General features: G+C 54.5%; 1 protein-coding gene across 50 annotated transcripts in view; it reads right to left on the reverse strand.

The window, feature by feature from the left end:
* The window catches only part of CELF4 (CUGBP Elav-like family member 4), a 297,443-nt gene that overhangs the window by 26,916 nt on the left and 248,451 nt on the right, over nucleotides 1–22,076 (reverse strand). For 27 of the 50 annotated variants that reach the window (XM_043558696.1, XM_043558679.1, XM_043558654.1 and 24 more), the window contains exons 4-7: nucleotides 4,144–4,272; nucleotides 3,632–3,711; nucleotides 3,075–3,218; nucleotides 1,796–1,943 (exon numbers count right to left, since the gene is read on the reverse strand). In XM_043558696.1, the coding sequence (XP_043414631.1) occupies nucleotides 1,796–1,943; nucleotides 3,075–3,218; nucleotides 3,632–3,711; nucleotides 4,144–4,272 (501 nt within the window). The remainder of the gene's footprint in view (nucleotides 1–1,795; nucleotides 1,944–3,074; nucleotides 3,219–3,631; nucleotides 3,712–4,143; nucleotides 4,273–22,076) is intronic. The other 23 variants (XM_043558680.1, XM_043558697.1, XM_043558655.1 and 20 more) reach the window with 1 other exon arrangement.

The following is a 22,076-nucleotide window of genomic DNA, read 5'->3' on the forward strand; positions in this document are numbered from 1 at the left end:
TAGTGGATGTTGCTCACCCCAGCTAAGTCAGGATGGGCTGGTCCTTGTTTAGCCACTACAGGGCTACTAAGTTGCTGGCTCTGCTCTCTTGTCTGCATCACTGAGGGGCTGATCTGGCTCCCCATGAAGGAGTTTTGCTACTCAGGTGGGAGGAGGTCTTAATTCTGATGTTCCCTTGCACATAAGGAGAGAGCCCTTTGCAGAGTCCAGACTCAGCCCTATTCATACACCAAATAGACACTGAGGCCTCCTCCAGTGGAGGCAATGGTGATGCCCATTGTGACAAGGCTAAAGTCAGGGTCAGATGACAATACCCTGTGCCTTCTCTATGCCAGGTGGGTGGAGCCCAAGGTGTGGATGGCATACTGATGATTATACTGGAAAGGGCCTTCCTCTTCCTATAGGAATCAGGGAATCTCTACAGCTCCTGGATGTCAGGAAGGCTGCCAGTATGGTGCAGGGAGCTGAGGAAGCTGGATGAATGAGAACCTGGGGTGTTGGGCCAGGCCTTGGGACTAGACAAGGGTTTCTTAATTTTGTCACTACTGACATTTGAGGACAGACATTTCCTTATTGTGAGGGGCTCTCCTTGGCATCATAGGATGTTTAGCAACAACCCTGGCCTCTACCTACTAGACTACAGTAGCACTCCCCCTACCAGTTGTGACAACCAAAAATGTCTCAGGACATTGCCAGATGTCCTGGGTGGGCGGGAGGACAAAACTGGCCCAGGTTGAGAATCACTTAACTGAACAATAGCCAAGATCTAATTAAGAACATCCTGGGGAGCTTGGGTGGCTCAGTCAGTTAAGCATCCAACTTCCACTCAGGTCATGATCTCACGGCTCATGAGTTCGATCTTCACGTTGGGCTCTGTACTGACAGCTCAGAGCCTAGAGCCCGCTTCATATTCTGTCTCTATTTCTCCCCACCCCTCTCCTCCTTGTGTGTACTCTCTCTCTCTCAAATATAAATATTAAAAAAAAAAAGAACATGCTTTATGAATGGGGTTATTTCCAAACCCGCTGTCCTTTAATAATTCTTGAGGTTCTCTCTTGCTTATCTCTCTTGCTTATCTCTCTTGCACTTGTCTTGGGAAAAGCCAACAAATCTAAGTTGGATTAAAGAAAAGTGAAAAAACTGGGGCTCCTTCCCTGGTTAGGCCAGGAACCTAACAAGGCCACAGAATGGGCGAGATTTTTTTCCCCTCAGACCTCAAAGTGGGGAGGTGTTTTCATGTGAATTTCTTTCTAGAGATCTAGAAAAGAGATCAAGATGAATTGCTTCCTGATATGGCTCAATAACTTGAGTGAAACTTTCACCACCCTGAAATCATATCATTGACTGCATGGGGCCCACATCCCATCTTCCCTTAGGTCTCCAGGGATTCAAACATTAAAAAAATTTTTTTTTAATGTTTTTATTTATTTTTGAGAGAGAGAGAGAGAGAGAGAGAGAGAATGTGAATGGGGGAGGGGCAGAGAAAGAGGGAGACAGAATCTGAAGCAGGCTCAAGGCTCTGAGCTGACAGCACAGAGCCCAACGTGGGGCTCAAATTCGTGAACCTTGAGATCATGAGCCGAGATGAAGTCAGACGCTTAACCTACTGACCCACCCAGGCGCTCCAGGATTAGAACACTTACAAACTTCCAGAGGATGAAGCCTGCTTGGGTCCATATACATCATGTGCTCTGGCCATGGGAAGGTCCACCAGTAGATGAAATTGGCCAAATAATAGGTCCCACCTGCTGCTTTCCTGCCACACCAGGTCCAGTGTTGGTACCTGGCCACTCACCTGAGGTTGGGGTCATGGGTGCGGCCGCCAGGCCATTCATGTTGAGGGCCGCCATCTGCTGCATCTGGGCGGCGGCGAAGGCAGCCATGGGGTTCAGGTAGCCGCCCTGTGCGACTGACGCCATTAGTGCCGCTTGCTGCTGCATCAGCTGGGGCAGAGGAAGTGGAAAAAATATCATGCGCTTCCAGGGGGGCAGCCCTCCCCACCAGGGGGCTCAGCTCCTGGAGACCAGCCTTCCAGGCCCTGAAACCCAGGGAGTTCAGATATATCCCCCACCCCCACCCTCTGAGAGAACTGTATTCATAAGTAATGATAGGGTCTTAGGGACTCTAAAGTTGTAGAGGGGGAGGAGGAGGGGACTGGCTCCATGGGTGCTGGTCAGCCCTAAGAAAGATCTGTCATCCATGGAGATGTGACAGCCAGAGCTCCAGAGACATGTTAGGTGAGCCTCTGTAGAGTTAACTTGGCATGGATTTGTTTAAGGTGGTCCTAACTTGGAGTCTGTTGGGTAGAAGCAACAGGAGAATCATGAATAGAACTCCGGGCACCCCCAGTGTCCTCACAAAGGTGAGCGGGGACTGGGTAGGTTGCTGACATGGCCAAGTTTGGACACTGTTGAAGAAGTGAAGTGAGCTTATATCTTTAGAACCGGAACGCCGGCCGACCTCAGGGCCACCCCTGTGGGGGCTGTGGTTACAAGTCTGGGGTCAGCTCCCGGGAGACCGGGACAGAGCTGGCTCCAGTGTGGAGGGAAGAAGTGGATGTCCAGCAGCATCTGGCAGGGTCTGAAGGGACCTCAGGGCAAGTGTGGATGCAGAGGGTTTTGGGGCACCTCAAAGGAGCCCTGCCGCGAATGACCGCCTCCCATGAGTGAGGGCAGAGGTAGAGTGGTGACAACCAAGCACGGGCACCTCTCTCACCACTTCCAGGTGGTGCTTCCTAGACTCTGACTAGTGGAAGAGCGCTGAGAGCACCCCACCTTGCTGCCCAGCCTAGAGGCCTCTCCAGCTCCTTCTCTATAGAACCAGAATAGCCGCCCACCTCCTCCTGGAAGCCACCCTGCACTGGCCTAGACTTCTCTTAGCCCCCTCTGGTCTCTGCTCCCTGGGTTCACTCCTCATCACGCCTCATGCTCCAGGACAGCAGGATATCCTGGGCCAGGAGCAGGGCTCCCCTCAGCACACTTAGGCCTCCTTGCTCTCCCAGGCTCTGAGCAAAGTGAGCTAGAGAACAGCTGCGCGCACGGCCCCGCCCCTCACTCGGCTGCGCCCCCACTTACTGCCTGTGCGTAAGCGCCGTAGGCCCCAAACGGGATGGCCATGGGGTTGAACATGCCCATCTGGCCGGCCATCTGCTGCATTCGCCGCATCGTGCGCTCCTTGTCGGTGTCGGCAAACTTGACCACCAGACTGGATGAGGCTCCCTGCAGCCAGGACTGCGCGTGAGGCCCACTTGCCCCAGCTGCCTCCTCTCCCAGCTGTCCTTGCCCTGGCGGGACCCACCCGATCCTCTGGGGGAGGGCCCTGGGGAGGGGGAGGGGTGGAGCTGGGCGGCACGTTCCAGCGCCTGCACTCGCCCAGCTGTCTGGGATCTTAACCCCACGGCAGGCGTTTTTTAATCTAGAGGCAGTCCAGTTCCTTACGTCTCTGGGCCTCAGTGTCCTTGTCTGAGAAATGGGGATAATGATAACGACTTCCTGCCTCTTGAGGAGGCTGTGAGCGCCCCACATTTGGCAAGGTGTGCACGGAGCTCAAGGGCAGGCGGGGCCCTGCGGAGCTCTCGGTCCCTCTGGGGCCACCGCGGGGTCCTCACTTCATCCGGGAGCGCCCCACTCACCGGCATAGTCTGGCTGCCGTGCAGAGCGTTGATTGCGGCTTGTGCCTCGGCATGGGAGGAGTACTTCACAAAGGCGCACCCTGGGGGGACGGGAGAGGCTGAGCCAAGGCGCGAGGCCTTAGAAGCGCGAGGGCTGAGAGGTGAGTCACCCGAGGGGCCGAGGGGAGAGGGCGCATCCCGGATGAAAGCAGAATGGGTGAGACACAGAGACTGAGAGAGAAAGAGAGACACGGAGAAACACAAAGACAGAACCACACAGAGACAGAGAAAGACCTGGACGGGGATGGAGACTTAAAAGCATCCTTATTTTAAGTCTCCCTGCCCCTCTCTGGACTTGGATGGCGGCCTTCCCTTATCCTCAGGCCGGACCGCCTTGCCCCTTCCAAGCATCCTTCCCCGGCTCGCAGGTCGCAGGTCGGGGCCAGCTGGAGGCCCAGGACTGACCGGGGTGGGGGGGCTGCTGTGGGGCCCAAGGCCTCGCCCGCCCGCTCCCCCGCCCCGCCCCCACGCACCCTTGCTGTTGCCATCCGGCCCGCGCAGGATGGTACACTCCTCGATGTTCCCGAAGGCTTCGAAGAGGCGGCGCACGTCGTCCTCGGACTGCTGCTTGTTGAGCATGCCCACGAAGAGTTTTCTATCTTCTGGAACAAAATTAGGAGATGCTTACCTGGGCCAGAGGAGCCGGGCGGCACGCGGGCGGGCCCGGGAGGCAGGAGGGGGGGTGGAGGGGGGGTGGTGGTGGTGGTAAGAGGGTACAACCGGAGGGTAAGAGGAGGAGGGGGAGGAGCTGGGCAGGCAAGAGGGCTCTTAGCTGGAGGGAGAGGGCTTGGACACAGCTAGAGCAGGAGGGCCACAGGGTGAGGGGGTTGGGAGAGAGGGAGAACATAGCCAGAGGTGGAGGTGAGGGAGGAAGGGTTGGGTCAAGGGGGCTGGATTGCAGCGACTGTGCCCCCTCCCGCCCAGAGGGCACGCAGCACACAGAGGGAGTGAGGCCATTGGTCTGGCTGCCCACCTGTATGGCACATGGATGGCACAGAGGTGGCACAAGGGGCATCTGGGCAACCCTGCATTCCCTTTCTCCTTCCTCTTAGCTACATACTATCTTCTTCAGCCACTTTCACCCCCAGATGCCAAAATTAACTCACAACAGGCAAGTCCACCACAGGGCTTTTGCATCTGTCCTTCCCTCTGTCTGAAGTGCCTCCCAATCACAAGGCTGAATTCTTCTCGCCTTCTAGGTCTCAGTTTAAATAGTGCTTCTTCATCAAGGCCCCTCCTTCCTGCTCTCCTTTATTCTCTGTCTCAGATTCTGTCTCTCAAGGCCCAGATTCCAAAGGACCATCGTTTACCGCTTTGCTTTGGTTTCTGTCCAGCTCCCTGCCCCCACCCCATGGATGCTCCCTGGGGGAAGAGAGCAGGCCTTGCCTGGAGTGCCAGTTAGTCAGCCCTCAGGACAGAGTTACGGAGTGGACAAACGAATGCCCTATGTCATTCCCAGGGTCACACCTTCTTTTTATCCCACATTGTTTGTACCTCCATCTGGTGTCCCTTCTTTGGCCTGGCCCTTCCTAGTTCATGCTGCAAAAATGTAGCCCTGGACACTTTTGTGGGGCCTGTTCCTGAAGGCTGGGCTCCCGCACCAGTCTCCCCCCGCCCAGGGGGTTTAGAACCACTCGGTTTGTTGACACCACTTGGCCGTGTGCTTAGGGTAGCAGGGATCACACTGGACTGTGCGGCTCTGCAGCAGCCGCGACTGCCGAAGGATCTCCCGTCCCACAAGCTTATTGCGATGTGACGATGTGACGTGAAGTCCTCCCACTGAGGTGGGGCCTGTGCTCCCTCCCCTCGAATCAGGGTGGGGCTGTGACTGCTCTAACCAATAAAAAATGGCACAAAGGATGCCTGCTGACTTCCAAGTTAAGTCATAAAAGGGAGGTGCTCCTACTTGGCTCTGTCTTTGGGAATGCTTTCTCTGTGAGAAGCCAGCCACCCTGCTGTGAAGAACTCAGGACTCAAAACTAGCTCACAGGAAAGTCCCCATGAGAAGGAACCCATGTCCCCAGCTGACGGCCAACATCGACCACCAGACATGGGAAGAATGAATCTGCAGATGATTCCGGCCCCCAGCCTTTGAATCTAACAGCTGAGGACCAGGCGTCTTGGAGCAGAGATAGGCCTTTCATGCTGTGCCCTGTCTGAATGCCTAACCTCCAGGATCCATGAGTGTAACAAATGGTTATTTTACACCACTCAGTCTGGGGCTAAATTGTTATGCAGCCATAGGAGCTGGAACAGAATCCCTGTGGAATCAGCACTCAGCAGGCACTCACTAGATGTTTGTTGATTCTCGAATGACTGACAAACACAGGCACACACAGCCTATGTGCAGAAACGTACACCCCCAAATTGCAAATGGCCCTGAGTTCTGGTTCCTGCGAATGTGAGAGCATTCTGAGTCTATGTCTCTCTGTACTCAGAGTACTTGCTACCTTCTGCCCCAGAGAACCTCCCCATGCCCAGACTGCCAGGTGAATTCACGTAGACCTGAAGAGGTGTCTTGGGGTCTGGAGCAAAGCAGAGGAAACCACCTGGTCCCTGCACTGCTTCACAAGCCACCCCAGAGTCCTCCTCTTCAGGAAGCCCTGACCTCTGAACTGCCAGTACCTCTTAGCCCAGAGCACTTAGCACTGGGCAAGTCCTCAGTGATGAGGTAGTCCTGGGTCCCAGCTCCTTCCATGCCCTACAGGGCATCATTGCCAGTTGTTGTTACTGCTTCTGGACCAGGGCACCCCAGTCTAGCCCTTCACCATTAGTAGGCTTCAGTCAAAGCTCTGGGGCCTGGAGCCCCTGCCTAGCCACCTGCCCCTGCCCGGGCAAGCAGGTGGCTTCTTGGGCCATCTCAAGGCCAGGCGCACCCCGGCCCCATCTTCAGGGCTCACAGACTCCAAATTCTGGGCCAGGAAACCAAGAAGAAGAGAGAGAGAGAAAGTGGAGGGGTGAAGCTGGGGAAGGATGGGGGGAGATGAGGTTAGGAGCAGAGGGAGAAGGAAAATGGCAGAAATGGAGGGAAAAGAATCAGAAACAAAGAGCATCGAGCAGAGATGGCAGAGGAGAGGGCAGAGACAGAGGGGAGAGGGGCAGTGGCTTATGTTTAACTCCCAGAAGCAGCAGCAACATTTTCCATGAAGTGGAGGAAGCTTCTCAAGCCTTCAGTGGAGTCGTGAGTCATTACAACTCTGCACTCCCGTCCCCCACCCAGCCCCAGCGCCTTTTAAGGACTCCAATTAAATGGGATTTCCGGAAAGACAATGAAGTGAAACCCCCTGCCTCCTGCTAATCCCTGGCCCTCAGGTTTAGAAATTCTCCTCCCTGGGAAGGAAAAAAGAAGGGAAGAGGGGGGCCCCTCCTCTGTCTGAGCCTGATTTAAATGCTGGGACCGAAACCCCGCGACTTCTCCTCTCTCTTGACATCTGAATATATTCCTTTATTATCATTATGACAGCCTTCTGATTGCATTAAAATTCATCCACACGTGCCTTTCTATTCAGGCACTTCCCTTTTGCCAGTTTTTCCCCCTCATTTTTTTCTTCCTCTCCCCTGAAATTTTGTCTTCCTTACAGTTCTCCGTTCTCAGTTCTAGACCAGGGCCTTTCCTTCCAGAGGACTTTCCAAACTTGTAGGGGGCCAGGCTTCTCCTCTTCCTACTCGGAGACCTGGACGCCCAGATTTCCCCAGGGAGACTGCAGCTAGCGTTGCCTTTCTAGAAGACTGCAGGAAACCCAAGAACCCAGTCCCATTGCCACTCCCCTAGGTATTCTTGGGTGAGTCCTCCCCACTGCCCCACGCTCACTCCCCTAGGTGTTCTCGGGTGAGTCCACAACCCTCAGATGTTGGTTGGTTCCGGGACCCTCAAATGCACCCAGTTTGCACACTCTTCGTTTCCACCTGGCTTTGGTGTGCTTCTAAGGATTCTCTTTCAGACCAGAGGCTGGAAGGACTCTTGAATCCAATGGTGGATCTCCTTGTGCCCCAGGCCCACTGGCTTAACCCCAGCACCGCTGCCTTGCCACTGTATAATTCTCCCCACCTGGGCTTTAGGTCTACAGAACGGCAATAATCAGTCCTTCCTCATGTGATGGATGCTAGGCTTCCAAGAGATGCTACAGGAGCAGAACCTGGCCACCACCAGGAACAACAGGGAGGGCCATTACTCCAGGAGGAAGAGGAAATGGAGGGCCACCCCTCCCTTCATTTGCCCTGCCCTAATTTGGCCAGGAGGGCCACCCTTGTGTGTGTCCTAGATGGGGAGAGGTCATCTCTGGGGGGACCAGACTTATGCTATGGCTGACCAGCCAGCATGGACAACCTCCCCCTGTCACCCCACCCTCTGTGACCTCCTCTCCCTCTGGCTACTTTCCTGAGGCACTGTCTCCAAGTTGTGTCAGATGACCAATGGCACCATTTGGCTGGTGTCTTGGGTCTATGCCAACCTAGTGAAAGTCTCAGAGGATGACTCAGTTTCCCCAGCCAGCCACCCTCTCCAACATCGACACAAGACCCCTGACTCCTGGACAGGCTAAGCAGTCCCTGACCACAGCCTGCCTGTCTGACATGATACAGGGTCCCTGGGTAATGGTGAGTCTGTGGTGTTCTCACTCTCCCCTGTAAGCCTGCAGCCTTAAGCCCACGGCAGGACCTTGGGGGGGGGGGGTGTTGTTGTGTCTCTGAGGAGGTGAGGCCAGGAGAGACCACAGAACCAGGGGTGAAGATGGGCTGAAGACACCCCTGGGTGGGAAGTCATAGGGCCCAAACATGTGAGCAAGTGGAGGCTAGTGACTGGACCCCAGTACCTTCCCCTCAAGAGAGCCCAGCTTAAGGTAGGGGACTATAATATGTTCCTATTCTGGCTCCCAGGGCTGAGCCCAGTGCCAGACCACCCCCACCATCGAGTCTTCACATGGGATCCTCCTGTCAAGGGACAGAACAAGGGGAGCGTGCTCCTTAGTCATTCAATTGTTTGCTGAGCTCTTTTCTCTGCACCAGACACTGCTCCAGGCACCGCGCCTGCAACAGTAGGCTCACTGGAGCTGATGTCCATCCGCTGATGGCGACACAGGCCATCTGCAATAGACAGTTCCCAAACAAGACAAAGGCCACTGGGGCTGCCATGCAGTGGCCCCCCAGAGCTTGTGTGCCCTCCCCACAGGGATCCAAGACACATAGTTGTAGCCTCTCCGGGTCTCTTGACTTCCCAATCCTATCACCCCTTGCTCCTGCCTCCCTGCTCTTTTAAAAAGTGAGTGCTTGTGTCTGCGGGTGGGGAGCACCTGGGGTCCTGGGGAGCAGGAGTGTGACACCCCAGAAGGGCTGGGCAGTGGAAGGTAGGCGCTACTCTCAGCTCTGCCTGAAGCAGAAGGCAACTCTGCTTTCTGTGCCCAGTGTCCCAACGACCACTGCCAGGGAGTAGGCATAGTCTACAGCACCCCCAAATAATGCATGGGGAGAAGTACCCAGTTCTATGTCAAATGAAGGTGTTTACAGCCACCTCAGAAGGGCCTGGATCAGTGCACCTGACCTACCGCCTAGGCTCACCCTCTGGTGACTCCTGTGAGCATTTATTGAGCATTTACTATGAGAGAGGAGAGCCAGGAAACAGCTCTGAACTGTGCACCAGAGGGGCCAGGGTAGGGTGGGGAGGGGTGGAGGGGTGGGAGGAGGGGGAGTGTTTAGACCCTGAAGGCTTCCAGGAGGAGGCGGGCTGGGGATTCCACTTCTGGGGGACCAGTGCAGGGGCTCCAGACCACAAGAGCATTTGAGCAAAGTCTGAGAGGTGGGAGGGATCCCTCTTTTCACCCACTCCCAGTGGTCTCTGCATGCCACAGGGCTGGCAGTAAGGGGGTCAGGCCGAAGTTCGACTTTGCCTTTCCAACAGCCTCTTGCCTGCTGCCCCAGCACAAACACACACAGCTCCCATTCCTCTGGCCTCAGGAGTCTTTTTTATTTCCCCAGAACCTCAATCTAATTAAGCTCCAGGTTCCCAACCTATAAAAAGCATTGGGTGACACCTCCCAGGAGCCATAGATAGGTGGATAGGTGCTTATGAAAAGGCAATGGAATCTGGTTGCCAGAATATTAGGCTTTTTCCAATCCCTCCCTGAGAGAAACTCCTACACTCATTCACTCAGGATGTCAGGGCAGAATGGGGCTCTGGCTGGAAGGATTTGCATTTTAAAAGGAGGGCCCAGGAAACCTAGAAGCAAGACACTGATGGATGGCAAGTTTAGGCCAGGCTCCTACATGGGATATTTCCCGGTGGTGCCTGAGCTCCCTCGGATGTGCAAGGAGCATCTTGCGGGCTTGCAGGGGGAGTGGGCCCCCGACTGGGGAGGGCGGGGGTGACAGCAGCACCACTTGACACGCCAAATGCCAGCGCCCTAGCGCTAATGCTCAAATTCCGGTTTAATTTTCAAAATTTGATTCGCTCATTACCATCGGCATTAAACAATATTTCCTGCTTAAGGATAGACGGCTGCTGGGGCACTGTGGATGAGTGTTCAGATGGTTAATGCCTTTTATGGCCACAATAGACTTTTACTGTTCTCTTCCCTCCAGCTGCCGAGGGTGGGTGGGTGGGGGGCCTGGAGCTGGGGAGAACCCCAGGGTGAAGGGCCAAGGTGGGGAATATGGGGCTTTGAGGTCTGTGGCTGGTGGGAAGGGCAGAGGGATTACTGTGGGGCCTGGCTGCTGCAGGATTTAAGGCCAGCCCAGCAAGAGATGCTTTCCTTCGGGTCCCTGGAGACTCAACGACAGCAATTTGGGGAGTGAGGAAGAAATGCTCCGTTCACAATCACGGAGCCAGAGGTCTTCCGTCCTGCTCTGTAGGCTTTGGACCCAAAGGTGGTCTGGGTGAGGCCAGAGCCCAGAGCCTGAGGTGCACCACGTGCCTGCCTCAGCTGCTGGCAGAACGTAGAGCCCTGAGGGCCACCCCAGGCAGGGCCCTCGCGCATCTATCAGGCTGTTGACTTTGGGACCAGGGGACTCCCAGGGTGCCTCCTGGATCCCAGAACCATCTGCTCTCCCTGGAGATGATCTCAGCGCACCAGGGCCCACAGGCAGTGAGTCTGAGGGGAAGACGCTTACTCCTGTTCCCTAGCTTCACCGCCAATCAGGGAGGATCTTCAAAGGAAGGGGACAAGGGAGGCACACCGACTCGATAGGAGGGGCAGGGGGACATCTTCCAGGCAGTGACTGAAGCTGTTTGTCAAATCAACCTAGGGCGAGTCATGTACCCTCCCTGGGCCCCCATTTTCTCACTTTTAAAAGGGAGAGAATAACTGTGCCCACCTTCTAGGGCTGTTAGAAGTTAAATGAGCTGAGTACACGGGGTGTTAGCACAGTGCTGGGCACAGAGCGAATGCTCAGTAAATGCACTCATTGTGCCGGTTACAGCCCTTACTGCCACTGCTCACCCACAGGGGCTCCAGCTGGTGGGGTGAGGAGGCCCACCCTCACCCCCAGGGGTGTGGAGAGGACCCCCAGGTACTTTGAAATGAACAAAGTCATTCTTGCCCAGCCCAGCCTTTGCACCACCCTAACCAAATGGTAGTGTTTTGGGGACAGCTGAGATGCTCCCCAGCCTCCTCCAGGAGGTCCACCTGGATTGATCCAAAACAGGGCATTTCTCCCAAAGTCACACCAAGCCCAGCAATGTGCTAGTTCCACCAGTTCTGCTGGTCCAGACCCATCAAGCACCTCTGGCTCCCAAGGGACAAGCGGGGCTCAAACCAATCATCTGAATCTAAATCTGTGCCATTTTCAAGATTGCTGACCCCTCCCCCCACAACCAGAGTCCCAAGACCTCCCCTGCCTCCTATTTGCCAGCCCTAGTAGAGCCCCCCACCTTCCTCCCCCAGGAGAGCAGCATGCAGCCTCAAACCTGCCTTCCAAAAAAAAGGGGGTGGAGGACAGGGCAGGGGGCTCCTCTCATAATGGGATCCGGACAGTGTCCCCCTCCTCAAGTTGGCGTGGGCAGTTGGCAGCCTCCCTGCACACCCAGGTTAAGGGCTTGGGTATGGATCCTTTTGTAGCAGTGTGATGGGTTCAGCCACCCTCCTGAGAGCCAGTCCCTTCACCTGGGACATGGGGTCACCCGCCAGGCCCACGTGGGTTCTCAGCGTGAAGTGAACCAGTGAGTAGAAAAGTCGTGGCCCCCTTGGTCCCCACAACACGCACGGTGTCAGAGCCAGAGCGGAGAGGCAGCTGGGGGGAGCTGCCTCCCCCTCCAAGGATAAAAGCCTTCTTGCCTGGGAAGGAGGCTGAGGGAGACATCAAACCAGATCAAAGGCTGCTGGGGCTGGGACTGGGATGGGGCTCCCTCTCCACCGGGGATGCAAATGAGGACCTTCAGCCAGCTCTGGCCTCTGGGGGAGGCGGTGCCAGGCCTTGATCTACCAGCTCCCTCGTGACAGGCGCTGTTTGATGTTGGGGGTGGGAGGAGGCAGGAGCCCTGCGTCCAGTCCCTACACACTAGCATTCCTTCGTCTCCTGCCTCCCAGTGCTTCGGGATCTGGCCCCAGCCACGTCAGTCTCCTCCTCTCGGTCTCTTGACACCCACCCAGGCCCACTGCTATCTGCTCTCCACACAGCAGCCAGAGAGGGGTCAGTTCAAGTGCAAGGCGGAGCTCAAACCTCACAGTGGCTCCCATGTCCCTGAGCACAAGCCCACTCTTCTAGAGATGTGTAAGGGACTGCACAGGCACCCCACACTCCACTTCTCCCTGATCTCTCCTTCCCTCGTTCCAGACCTCTGGGCCTCCATGCTTTCTCAGGAATACTCCCTGTGCACCTCTGCCCCCTGCCCAGCCCCCACCTGGGGCATTTGCACCTCCTGTTCTTCCTCTTGTCTCAGAGATCGTGTTCTAGATATCCTCAGGACTCTTCACCTCCTGCAAGCCTTCCATCACATGTCACCTGCTCATTGAACAAAAGTTCAAGTCACGGCCTTCACACTCACTGTCCTCTTCCCTGGATTTTTTCATAACCTGTATCACCTTATTTTGCTCATTTATGTCCAGCCTCCCATCCATTTCATTCATTGCTGAGCGCCCAATGCCTAATGTGCCTGGCATGTAGTAGATGTTCACTTAATATTTGTTGACATGAATACATGAGCCTATTTGCCCAGTGAGCATTGGGAGTGGCACTCCAATGGGGCTGGCCTGAGGGTGGGTGCCGGCGACGAGGCACCAACCTCCAGGAGTCCTCAGAAAGTAGGAAATGAGTGGCCCTTGTTGATAAGTGCAGGTGCCTAGCAGGTGATGAGCTGTGTGGCCAGGGGGTGGAGAGGGGTCTAAGAGGCTCAGTTTGGGCCCTGAAAGATTCACGGGCAGGGGTTGCCAGCTAGAACCGGCAAGGGGCAGGAATCCCAGGTCAGGGAGCAGTACGTGCAAAAGCAGGAGGTGAGAAGGGGCGTGTGGTACGAGGGAGCAGCAATGACACACGTAGATATGCACGCACACACACTCCTCCTCCTTCCTCTTCTCCCGCCCATGGCAATCTAAACACCTCCCCCAAAGCCCAAGGCCTGGACGCTCACTTCTGACCACTGCAAACTTGGCCTGGGACTCCCACTCTGGGTGTAGGCTCCTTGCCTGTGCCCATCCTCACTGCCTGCCATGTGCTCCCTGGGCTTGGCCTAGCTCCCCAATTCACAGCACCAGCCCACCCAGTCTCCGTGTCACTCCAGTCACCCCACAGAGACTGTGGACCCAACTCCTACATCACAGAACCTCTGCTGCCCCCAGGCACCCAGACTCCATCCCCAGACTGACTCCCTGCCTCTGGGAGGTGGTTAAAACAGCCACAATAGTGAGGACTGTCATGGTTCTCATTTATTGAACACTCGCTATGACCTGGGCAGTGAGATAAGCACTTGACAGGTGTAGTGGGTATTTGATCATTTCTACTGTGTACAGGAAGAAACCGAGAAACAGAAGAGTTAAGCATCTTTCCCAGAAATGCGACACTCAGTCACCGGCAAAGCTGAGACCCACACTCAGCGGTCTGAGCTGAGCTGAGCCGAGCTCTCCCCGTCACTTTCCTTCCCGGGGAAGACAGTGTTACCTGGACTTCTCTCTCCCTCTCTTTTCTCTCCACCCCTCCATCTCCACACAGACGACTGGCAAAGGCCTAATAACCCATTCCTTCTCCAAGTCCAGGGCTTCGGTTCAGCGCCTGGAAGGGGGACCGGGCAGGGTAACTGTAACCGGCTCAGGCTTCCCCTTGATTCTTGATGGCTTGGGGGCCTCTCTTTATGCCTCACAAGCCCTTCGCGGTCTCATTCACCCCTCTGCCCAAAGTCCCGCTGCCTTGAGCTCCCCTGGGTGATGAGGAAGGAAGCTTGTTCCGGATGAACCTTCAGGCCTTCCCCTTCCTGAGGTCTAGGCCGTAATGTCCTCTCTCCTCCCCACACAGGAAAAGGGACCTGCTGGCAGAATCCACTCCCTGGGCAGAGCATGCCCCTCCAGCCCCCTGGTGGCTGCCTGGAGCACAGGTGTGGGTCTGTGCCATTGAGGGCTCGCAGCATGCTTTGGGAGACAGGACTAGAACTTGGGGACTGTCACCACCCTGGGGGCCAGGGATGCCCCCTGCACACTTGTCTCTTACATTCTTTGAGACGATGGGTAGGCATGAGGGCCCTGAGTTGGGCAGGAACTGAACTCTGGAGGATCAGTACAGGTGAGGGGTCTGGAGGCCACCCCTGCACCCCTAGCTGCCTCTTCTTGGCTCTCCGACCCGCATCCCACACTGAGTCTGCCCCAGGCCTCCCAGGGGAAGCCTGGGATACAAAGTGGATCTACGTAGAAGTCACCTTTCTCTGGAGCAGCAGCGCACAGCCATCTCTCCAGGTAACCGATCGCACGTTTGATCTGCTACATTATCCTCATCAGGCGCACGGTGCACGACAGACGGCCTGGGGTTCTGTGGGGACTTCTCGGCAGCCGAACCCTGTTGTCTAATGGGGTTTCCGCTGGCGTCTGGTGCATTCTGCAGCATTTCACCCATCACAGGATAATTTATAGCCTAATGGGGACTTTTTCCCTTTATATCATGTGGGAGCATAAATTATGGCCAGTTTGTCCTCGGCTCTCAAGGAGACAGACAGAGCAAGGCTCTCTTCCAGCAAGAAGAGGAGGCTTCTGTAGGGGACATGTACGGGCAGGGTGGCCAGAGGATGGTGGGGCACAAGAGGAGGAGAGACCAAGGAATGCTGTTAAGAACATCTCATTGGCAGGGCAGAGAATCTAGTCAAGGTGGCTACAGGTACTGGGGAAGAAGTAAGAGTCGCACGTAGGGCCACTCTTCTCTAGTCACTTTGGATCAAGGCTTGTTAGGTGAGTGGCAGAGCGGCACGGCTATGGCTATGAGGAGACAATCTGCTTGCCGATCACCTGACCACCGGGCCACAGCCCAACCTCTACCCCAGCCACAAGCTCACCCTCACCCTCCCAGCTAGAGCCCTACTTCCTACAGCCTCTTAGAGAGAGTGGCTAGTCATGGGTACCCCTCCCCCCCCCACACACACACTCCTCCCCGACCTCCTGCACAGCCAGAGACATAATGCAGTGCCAGGGAGCAGTGCACAGCTCCCGCCCCTCTGATCCATGCCCAGTTTTAGCATTGAGGGTGCGGCTTTGCTGCTTGTGGGACGAGGGAGGAGAGTAGCCTTCCGACTTCTAACAGCCTGCCTCGTGTATTCCTGGGGAGGGGCAAACACCTTGTCTAATACAACAGTAGTCACGCTTGAACCCAGAGGCTATACTACCATAGCCACCAAGCTCATTCCCCACCCTGGACACTGTGACAAGGACTTCTGGTGAGCCTGGGTGGGCTCATTGAGGCCAGTGTGGGGGTGATGCTTCCTGAAAACCCTGGCAGGAGTCTCGGGGCAGCCCAGAAGAAAGTTGCCTCACATGCCCCACTGAAGAGCCCAGCCTTGCCCAGAGCCCAAGCCTTTCCCTAGAAGAGCAAAGCCTGCTCCTCCTTCCTTGGTACACCGTTTCTAGAAAAACAGCAGAGGTCTTGGATCTTATAAGATGTTGGTTCTTGGCCCTGACTGTTAGGAAAATCACCTGGAGGCTTTCAGTAATACAGATACCCAGGGCCAGCTTCTGCGATACAGACTCGTCTGGAGCTCAGTATTTTTGTTTTTGGTTTTGGTTTCTTTGAAAGCTACTCAAGTAATACCAACATGCAACCAGGGCTGGGAAGAGCCGTGACAGGTCTTCTCCAGGCTGCTCCTGGCCATCTCCCCTCAGGCACCACCTCTCTGGCCCTAGGTCCCCAGCAAGAGCTCAGCCCTGGGGACTGCAGGATTCTGTGCCTGCTGGTGCTGGGGGGAGGGCCACACCCACCTTCTCTGCCCTGACACCTGAGGCTGAGCCAGCCCTGCTCTGAGAGAAGGGTCCTAGCCTCTTTCATCAGCCCTCAGGTTTCCTTCCTGTCCATCTTTGTTCCAGTGCCCTTAGCCCTCCTGGAATCACTGCTGTCCCCCAACACCCTTCTCAATGGAGCGCAGATGGTCTATGCTTAAGTACACACCTTGTTAACTCATGACTGATAATGGACTACAGATAGACACAGAGATGGATGGATGGCAGACATGATTAATAGATGCTAGATATCCAGATTAAATGTTGGATGATAGATACACAGATGAGAGAAAAATGATTGCTGAGAGCAGATAGATTTATGGTCGATGGTACGTAAATAGCAATAGGTAAATGTGGATGGATGGATGGATGGCTACAATGTGTCTAAGGGCTTCAGATAATGGGGTCTGAATGCAAAAGGTCAGAAAACTAGTCATGGCCACCCACACCTGTTAGGATGTCAGCTCTCAGAAGAACAAGGAACCCAGCTCTGCTCAAGACCTATCTTGAACCAACTTCTCTTTCAACTCAGGTTCTTGAACCTTCATATTTTCTGATGTGTTTGCTGTAGGTTGCAGTGGGGCTCACTTCCTGCAGACATCTGAAGCTTCTCTTTGATGCTTCCCTGAGCCTGCAGGTGGGCCCAGGGCACTTCCTGAGCCCCCACTGTACCTGATAAGGACCTGTCCTCCTAGGGGCAGACCTGTCCATCTCCCCCATAGGTGCATGGTCCCCAAAAGCCAAAGTCATATGCTCCAACCCCACAGAGCAGGTTGGTTTCTGGAGTGTGGCAGGAAGGACTGGCCCCTGCAGTTTGATGGCCGGTGTCAGCCCATATGGCATACACAGAGATTCATCCATTCACTCCTCCTGTCAGGGATCACGCCCTCAGAGAGGACAGTGAGAGCTAATCCATGCTGAGTGCTTGCCAAGGGCCAAGCATTGCTCAAGAGGATGTACCTTAGTTTCCTGAGGATGTACCACTGTTACCCCTATTTACAGATGAGGAGACTGAGGCACGGAGAGGTCTGGCAGCTTGCTGACAGTCCCATAGCTAATCAACAGCATGGCCAGGATTGGACCCAGGTGGTCTGGCTCCCCACCTCTCATCTACCATGCCGAAAGCACTCCCTGCCCTGCTCACCAGAGTGGATGGTCGTGAGGCTCAGGTGAGCTCAGGAGAACACACGGCTCTGGGAACTGGACAGGGCTGCACATTTACAAGACATTATTCTTTCCAATGACTAACGAGATTATGAGGGGAACGTCCATGTCCTCAGCAGAGCAAACTATGCTGAAGGGTGGCAGCATAACTGTTGAGTGTGGCTCACATTGCTAATGACAGAGGCACCTGCTCTTGTCACTCAGGGGTCCTCCTGAGGCCTTCAGGTTGGCAATACCAAGTAAGTCACAGAGTGGCAGAAAGGGGAAATCCCATGTTTCAGCAGCCTGCAGGCCAGCTCTGCACCCCTTCTGTTATTCACCAGTCAGGCACACAGCTGGCCGACAAACTCTGTTCGAGGGACTGTGTCAAGAGGTATAGGAGTAGATCTGCCCCTCCGCTAAATGTGCTTCTGGACTGGAGCCTGGATGACCCCGCTGTAAAGGGCAGAGCCAGAAGGGCACTGATAGAGAGGGAGCATGACCTCAGAGGCCAGGCCACTCTGCCGGTCTTCTCTGGGCTGAGTTAGGCAGGGAGCGGTGGGGATAAGGAAGGAAACCTGGGATGGGTGCATAGAGGAGAGAATCCAGAGTTTTATTCAGCACAAGTGCGTTTGCAAGGAGCTGGAGAATCCCGGTTTGAGAAACAAGACACACGCTCGCACCAACAGGTCTTTTGAGGGGCAGCTGGAGGGGAGAGGCGGGCAGGGCCCACTCTGCCTGGAGCAGGCATGTCTGTGAGTGAAGGAGGAGGACAAGATGCCGGCTCCCCTCCCAGTCCTCCCCGCCCTGCCGCGGCCAGACACTTCCACGGCTGATGGTGCTGGCTGCCTTTGTGGACCTTCTGACAGTCCGTTCGGTGCCACCTGGGCATTTCCACATGTCCTGCCCGCTTCCCACTACCATGATTCAGTATAACACGGCTGTATCCCCATTTGACAGGTCGGTTAACTGAGACTCATGGAGGCTGAGTGACAGGCTCAAGGCCACCTGGGCAAGTGATTTGGGTGGGATTGGCACCCGATGTTTCTGACGGCTGTGCCATGCCTTCTCTGGCGTGCAAAATAGAATATGGTTCACGAGTCCCTGCCCCAGGGCTTGGTATTCCGTCCTTTGGGTTACAGGCCTTTGGACTCAGCACTGCCCTCTTCTGGGAGCTTTGGAAATGTGGGAGCTCTGTCACCTCAACAGGACTGATTTTGCCAGAAAGCATCCTCTGGTTAGTGGGAGCAGATAAGCATTCAGGCCTGTAGTGCCTGAGAAAGAAAAAGGAGATGCAGGGGGGTGGGGTGGGGAGGACAGCTGGTGTCTGGGCGAAGGGCTGGATGGTGCTGAGCTAGAAGTTGGTCTGTAATCATAATAGGATGAACGGCAGGGCCCGGTGTGTGGGCTGTGGGAAGCAAGGGACCCCCCCCCCCCCGCCACCTCCTGGGCTCGGAGTGAGGAAGAGGAGCCTGAAGAAGCCGATGGAGCCCGAGGAACAGGAGGAGGACAACGGCTCTCAGCCTGGATCCCCCCGCTGGTGGGCACAACTGCCCCTACCACCTGCCCCTTTCTCCCCTCCCAGCACACAGCAGCCAGATAGCCAAGGGCAGTGGTGCCATCTGACCTTGGGGTCCCAGACACCGCAAGCTTCGTCTGCTGACTGCATCAGAAACACTTCACTCCTAGGTAGATGTGACTATTTTTCAAATGCACATTGAATTTTTCGAATTTAAATGTGATTTTAAAAGTACCAGGGGCGCCTGGGTGGCTCAGTCAGTTAAGCATCCAACTTCAGCTCAGGTCATGATCTCGCAGTCTGTGAGTTCAAGCCCCACGTCAGGCTCTGTGCTGATAGCTCAGAGCCTGGAGCTTGCTTCTGATTCTGTGTCTCCCTCTCTCTCTGCCCCTCCCCTGCTCGTGCTCTGTCTCTCTCTCTCTCAAAAATAAATAAACATTTAAAAAATGTACCAATTCCTTTAAAAGCACTGCCTAATTCAAGGTAGGTTGTTGCCATTTTGCATTCTCTCAAACAATGGATACTCAAAGAAAAACATCTGTCAAGCGGGGAGGGGTGCTGATGAATTTTTAATGTTAAAAATGGCTCTTAACCTTGAAAAGTCTGGGCATGCTGATCCAAGGAAGATGGCAGGAGCCCGAGGAGCAGAATGTGCCCTGAGGCAGCCCAATCCTAGGGCTGGCGCCATGTTACCTGTGAGACCAGTGTCACCCACCCAGAGGGGACGATCGTGGTGGGGCATAGGGGGGCGCACCCTGGACCTGCAGTTAGGAAGGTGAGTCCCCTAAAACTGTGACCTGGGCCCAGTGGCTGCTATTCTCTGTTCCAGGTCCTCAAGCTCATCCTTTGATGCGGCCGAGGGAGTCACAAGGACTGAGTCGCACGTCAGTTTCCAGTTAACACGGTGAGTCAGCATCTCGGTAGTGCCAGGAAAGACGCTGTCTGCGCTTCTGCTCTTAGGAGAAGCAGAACAACGGGCACTAGGAACCCACATATTAGTGAGTAGGTTTAGTCTGAGAATGTTCAAGGTGGGGAAGGGAGCCTGGCCTCACCCTCGTGTGATCGGGGTCTACCTTTTTTTTTTTTTTTTAGTTTATTTATTTATTTTGAGAGAGAGAGAGAGATTGGAGAGAGCATGCACCGAGGAGGGGGAGAGAGAATCCCAAGCAGTCTCTGTGCTGTCAGCACAAAACCCGACTCGTGCTTGAACCCACAAACCACAAGATCATGACCTGAGCCAAAATCAAGAGTCAGACGCTTAACCGACTGAGCCACCCAGGTGCCCTGATCTGGGTCAGAGGAAAACCAAGATGAAATGGGAGTCCTCCTTGGCCTGGAGGGTAGGAGCCTGGATTTGGTTCCCATCAGTGTGACAGCTCTTCGGACAGGGCAGGGGGCTCGGCCTGGCCTCACCGCCTCAGCTGGGCTATAGGATAATTGGGCCCGTAGCATTGGCTGACCTAAGGACCTGGTGGGTGAGGCTATGGAGATTTGGGATCTTTGAATAATGGGCAGCTCGTGGCGTGTTTACCAATTCTCACTCACCCCCTCCACCCCATCACATTGGAGAGGTCCCTCCCAGGTCTTGAGGATCCATAGGTGTCCCTGAGAACAACCTATTTTGGCCAACTCTATTCAGACAGAACCCATAGTTAGATATCGCCCTCTTTCTAACCTTTGTAAAAACTGACCGGTCCCTTGTCCTAGCACAGCAGGGCCCTGTGTCCCCTCGAATACTTTGTCAGTTCAAGAGGACTAATGGTAGATACTGAGCTGATGCGGGTTTCCTTCCAGGAGAGTGCATTTTAACAAGGCCCTCCAGAACCTTAATCCAAAGGAATGGACATTCATGTGACAAGTCAGGCCCTCTAGAGAGCAGGGGAAGATGTATAATGGCTTGAAAACCTTCTGAGACTCCCAAACCACCCTGTAGAAATGCCCACCCATTCTGCCTTGGGGGAGGGAGGCTGTGCTTGGAGTGGGTTTCCAGAACTGCCTGCTGTCTGCCTTTTCTCCTTCCTTGCTGCCCGGAAGTGACCCACACAGGCCAAGTACTTAGCACATTCCCTGAAATGGAAGAAAGTTGCCTGGTTATTAGTGGTGCCTAATGATATTTGCATAGATTAACAGACTTTAATACAGTCATGAATGCCACAATCCCGAGAAAATAATGAAGAAATCCATTACAACGTCATAAAGTAACTAAGTCAATACAGTAATAATTTGATCCCATATTAGTAATAATTTCATCTCCTGCTGCAAGGTGATTTCACAATGTGTACCGTTCCTGGACATTTTTTATAAATTTCACCTTTGCTGGAGATAATTAATTAACAAAATAAAAAAATACACTGCTGGTATTTTATACAATAAATTAGTCATTAGTTTAAACTAGCAAGCTGTGGTAAAACTTATTAAGACGGATGTGCTGGGATTTCTAACTTCTCTTCAAACGGCCTGTAACCCTCTCATGGGCAAAACCCAGAGGCTGCCTGGCGTCGGTGGCTCAGGGGGAGAGTCAGGTCCAGCAGAAGCCCATGGGGTGTCTGGTGAGGGAAGAGGGGAGGCCCAGCCACAAGCCACCGGGCATCCTTCTCTGCCTGTTCCCCTCAGGCACTGCCTTCCTTTCCTAAGGCTGCCGCAACAGAGTACACGAACTGGGTAGCAGAAAGCACCAGAAACCTATTGTCTCCCAGTTCCGGAGACTAGAAATCAGAAGTCGAGGTATCGGCAGGGCTGTGATTTCTTTCTTTCTTTTCTTTCTTTCTTTCTTTCTTTCTTTCTTTGTTTCTTTCTTTTTCTTTCTTCTTTCTTTCTTTTTTTCTTTAATATTTATTTATTTTGAGGCAGAGAGAGAGCAAGTGGGGGAGGGGCAGACAGCGAGGGGAAGAGAGAGAACCCCAAACAGGCTCCGTGCTGTCAGTGCAGAGCCCAATGCACGGCTCGATCTCAGAAACCATGAGAACCATGAGATCATGACCTGAACCGAAATCAAGAGTCAGATGCTCAACCGACTGAGCCACCCAGGTGGTACCCTGGGCCTGTGATTTCTCTAAAGGTTCCAGGGGAGGATCCTTCCTTTCTTCCTCGCTTCCTGTGGAGTCTTGTAGCCACATCATTCCAGCCTCTGCCTCCACGGTCACATGGCATTCTGCCTGTCCTGTGTCTCTGTGTTCAAATTTCCTCCTTTTTCTGAGGCCACTAGTCTTATTGGATTTAAGGCCTGCCCTCATCCAATATGGCCTCAGCTTCACTTGATTGCATCTGCAAAGACTATTTCCAAATTAGGTCACAGTTCCAGGTGGACATGAAACCTAGAGGGACACTATTTAACCCCTATAAGCACCAGGGG

Source organism: Prionailurus bengalensis, chromosome D3, assembly GCF_016509475.1.
Source record: "Prionailurus bengalensis isolate Pbe53 chromosome D3, Fcat_Pben_1.1_paternal_pri, whole genome shotgun sequence".
Taxonomy (NCBI): domain Eukaryota; kingdom Metazoa; phylum Chordata; class Mammalia; order Carnivora; family Felidae; genus Prionailurus; species Prionailurus bengalensis.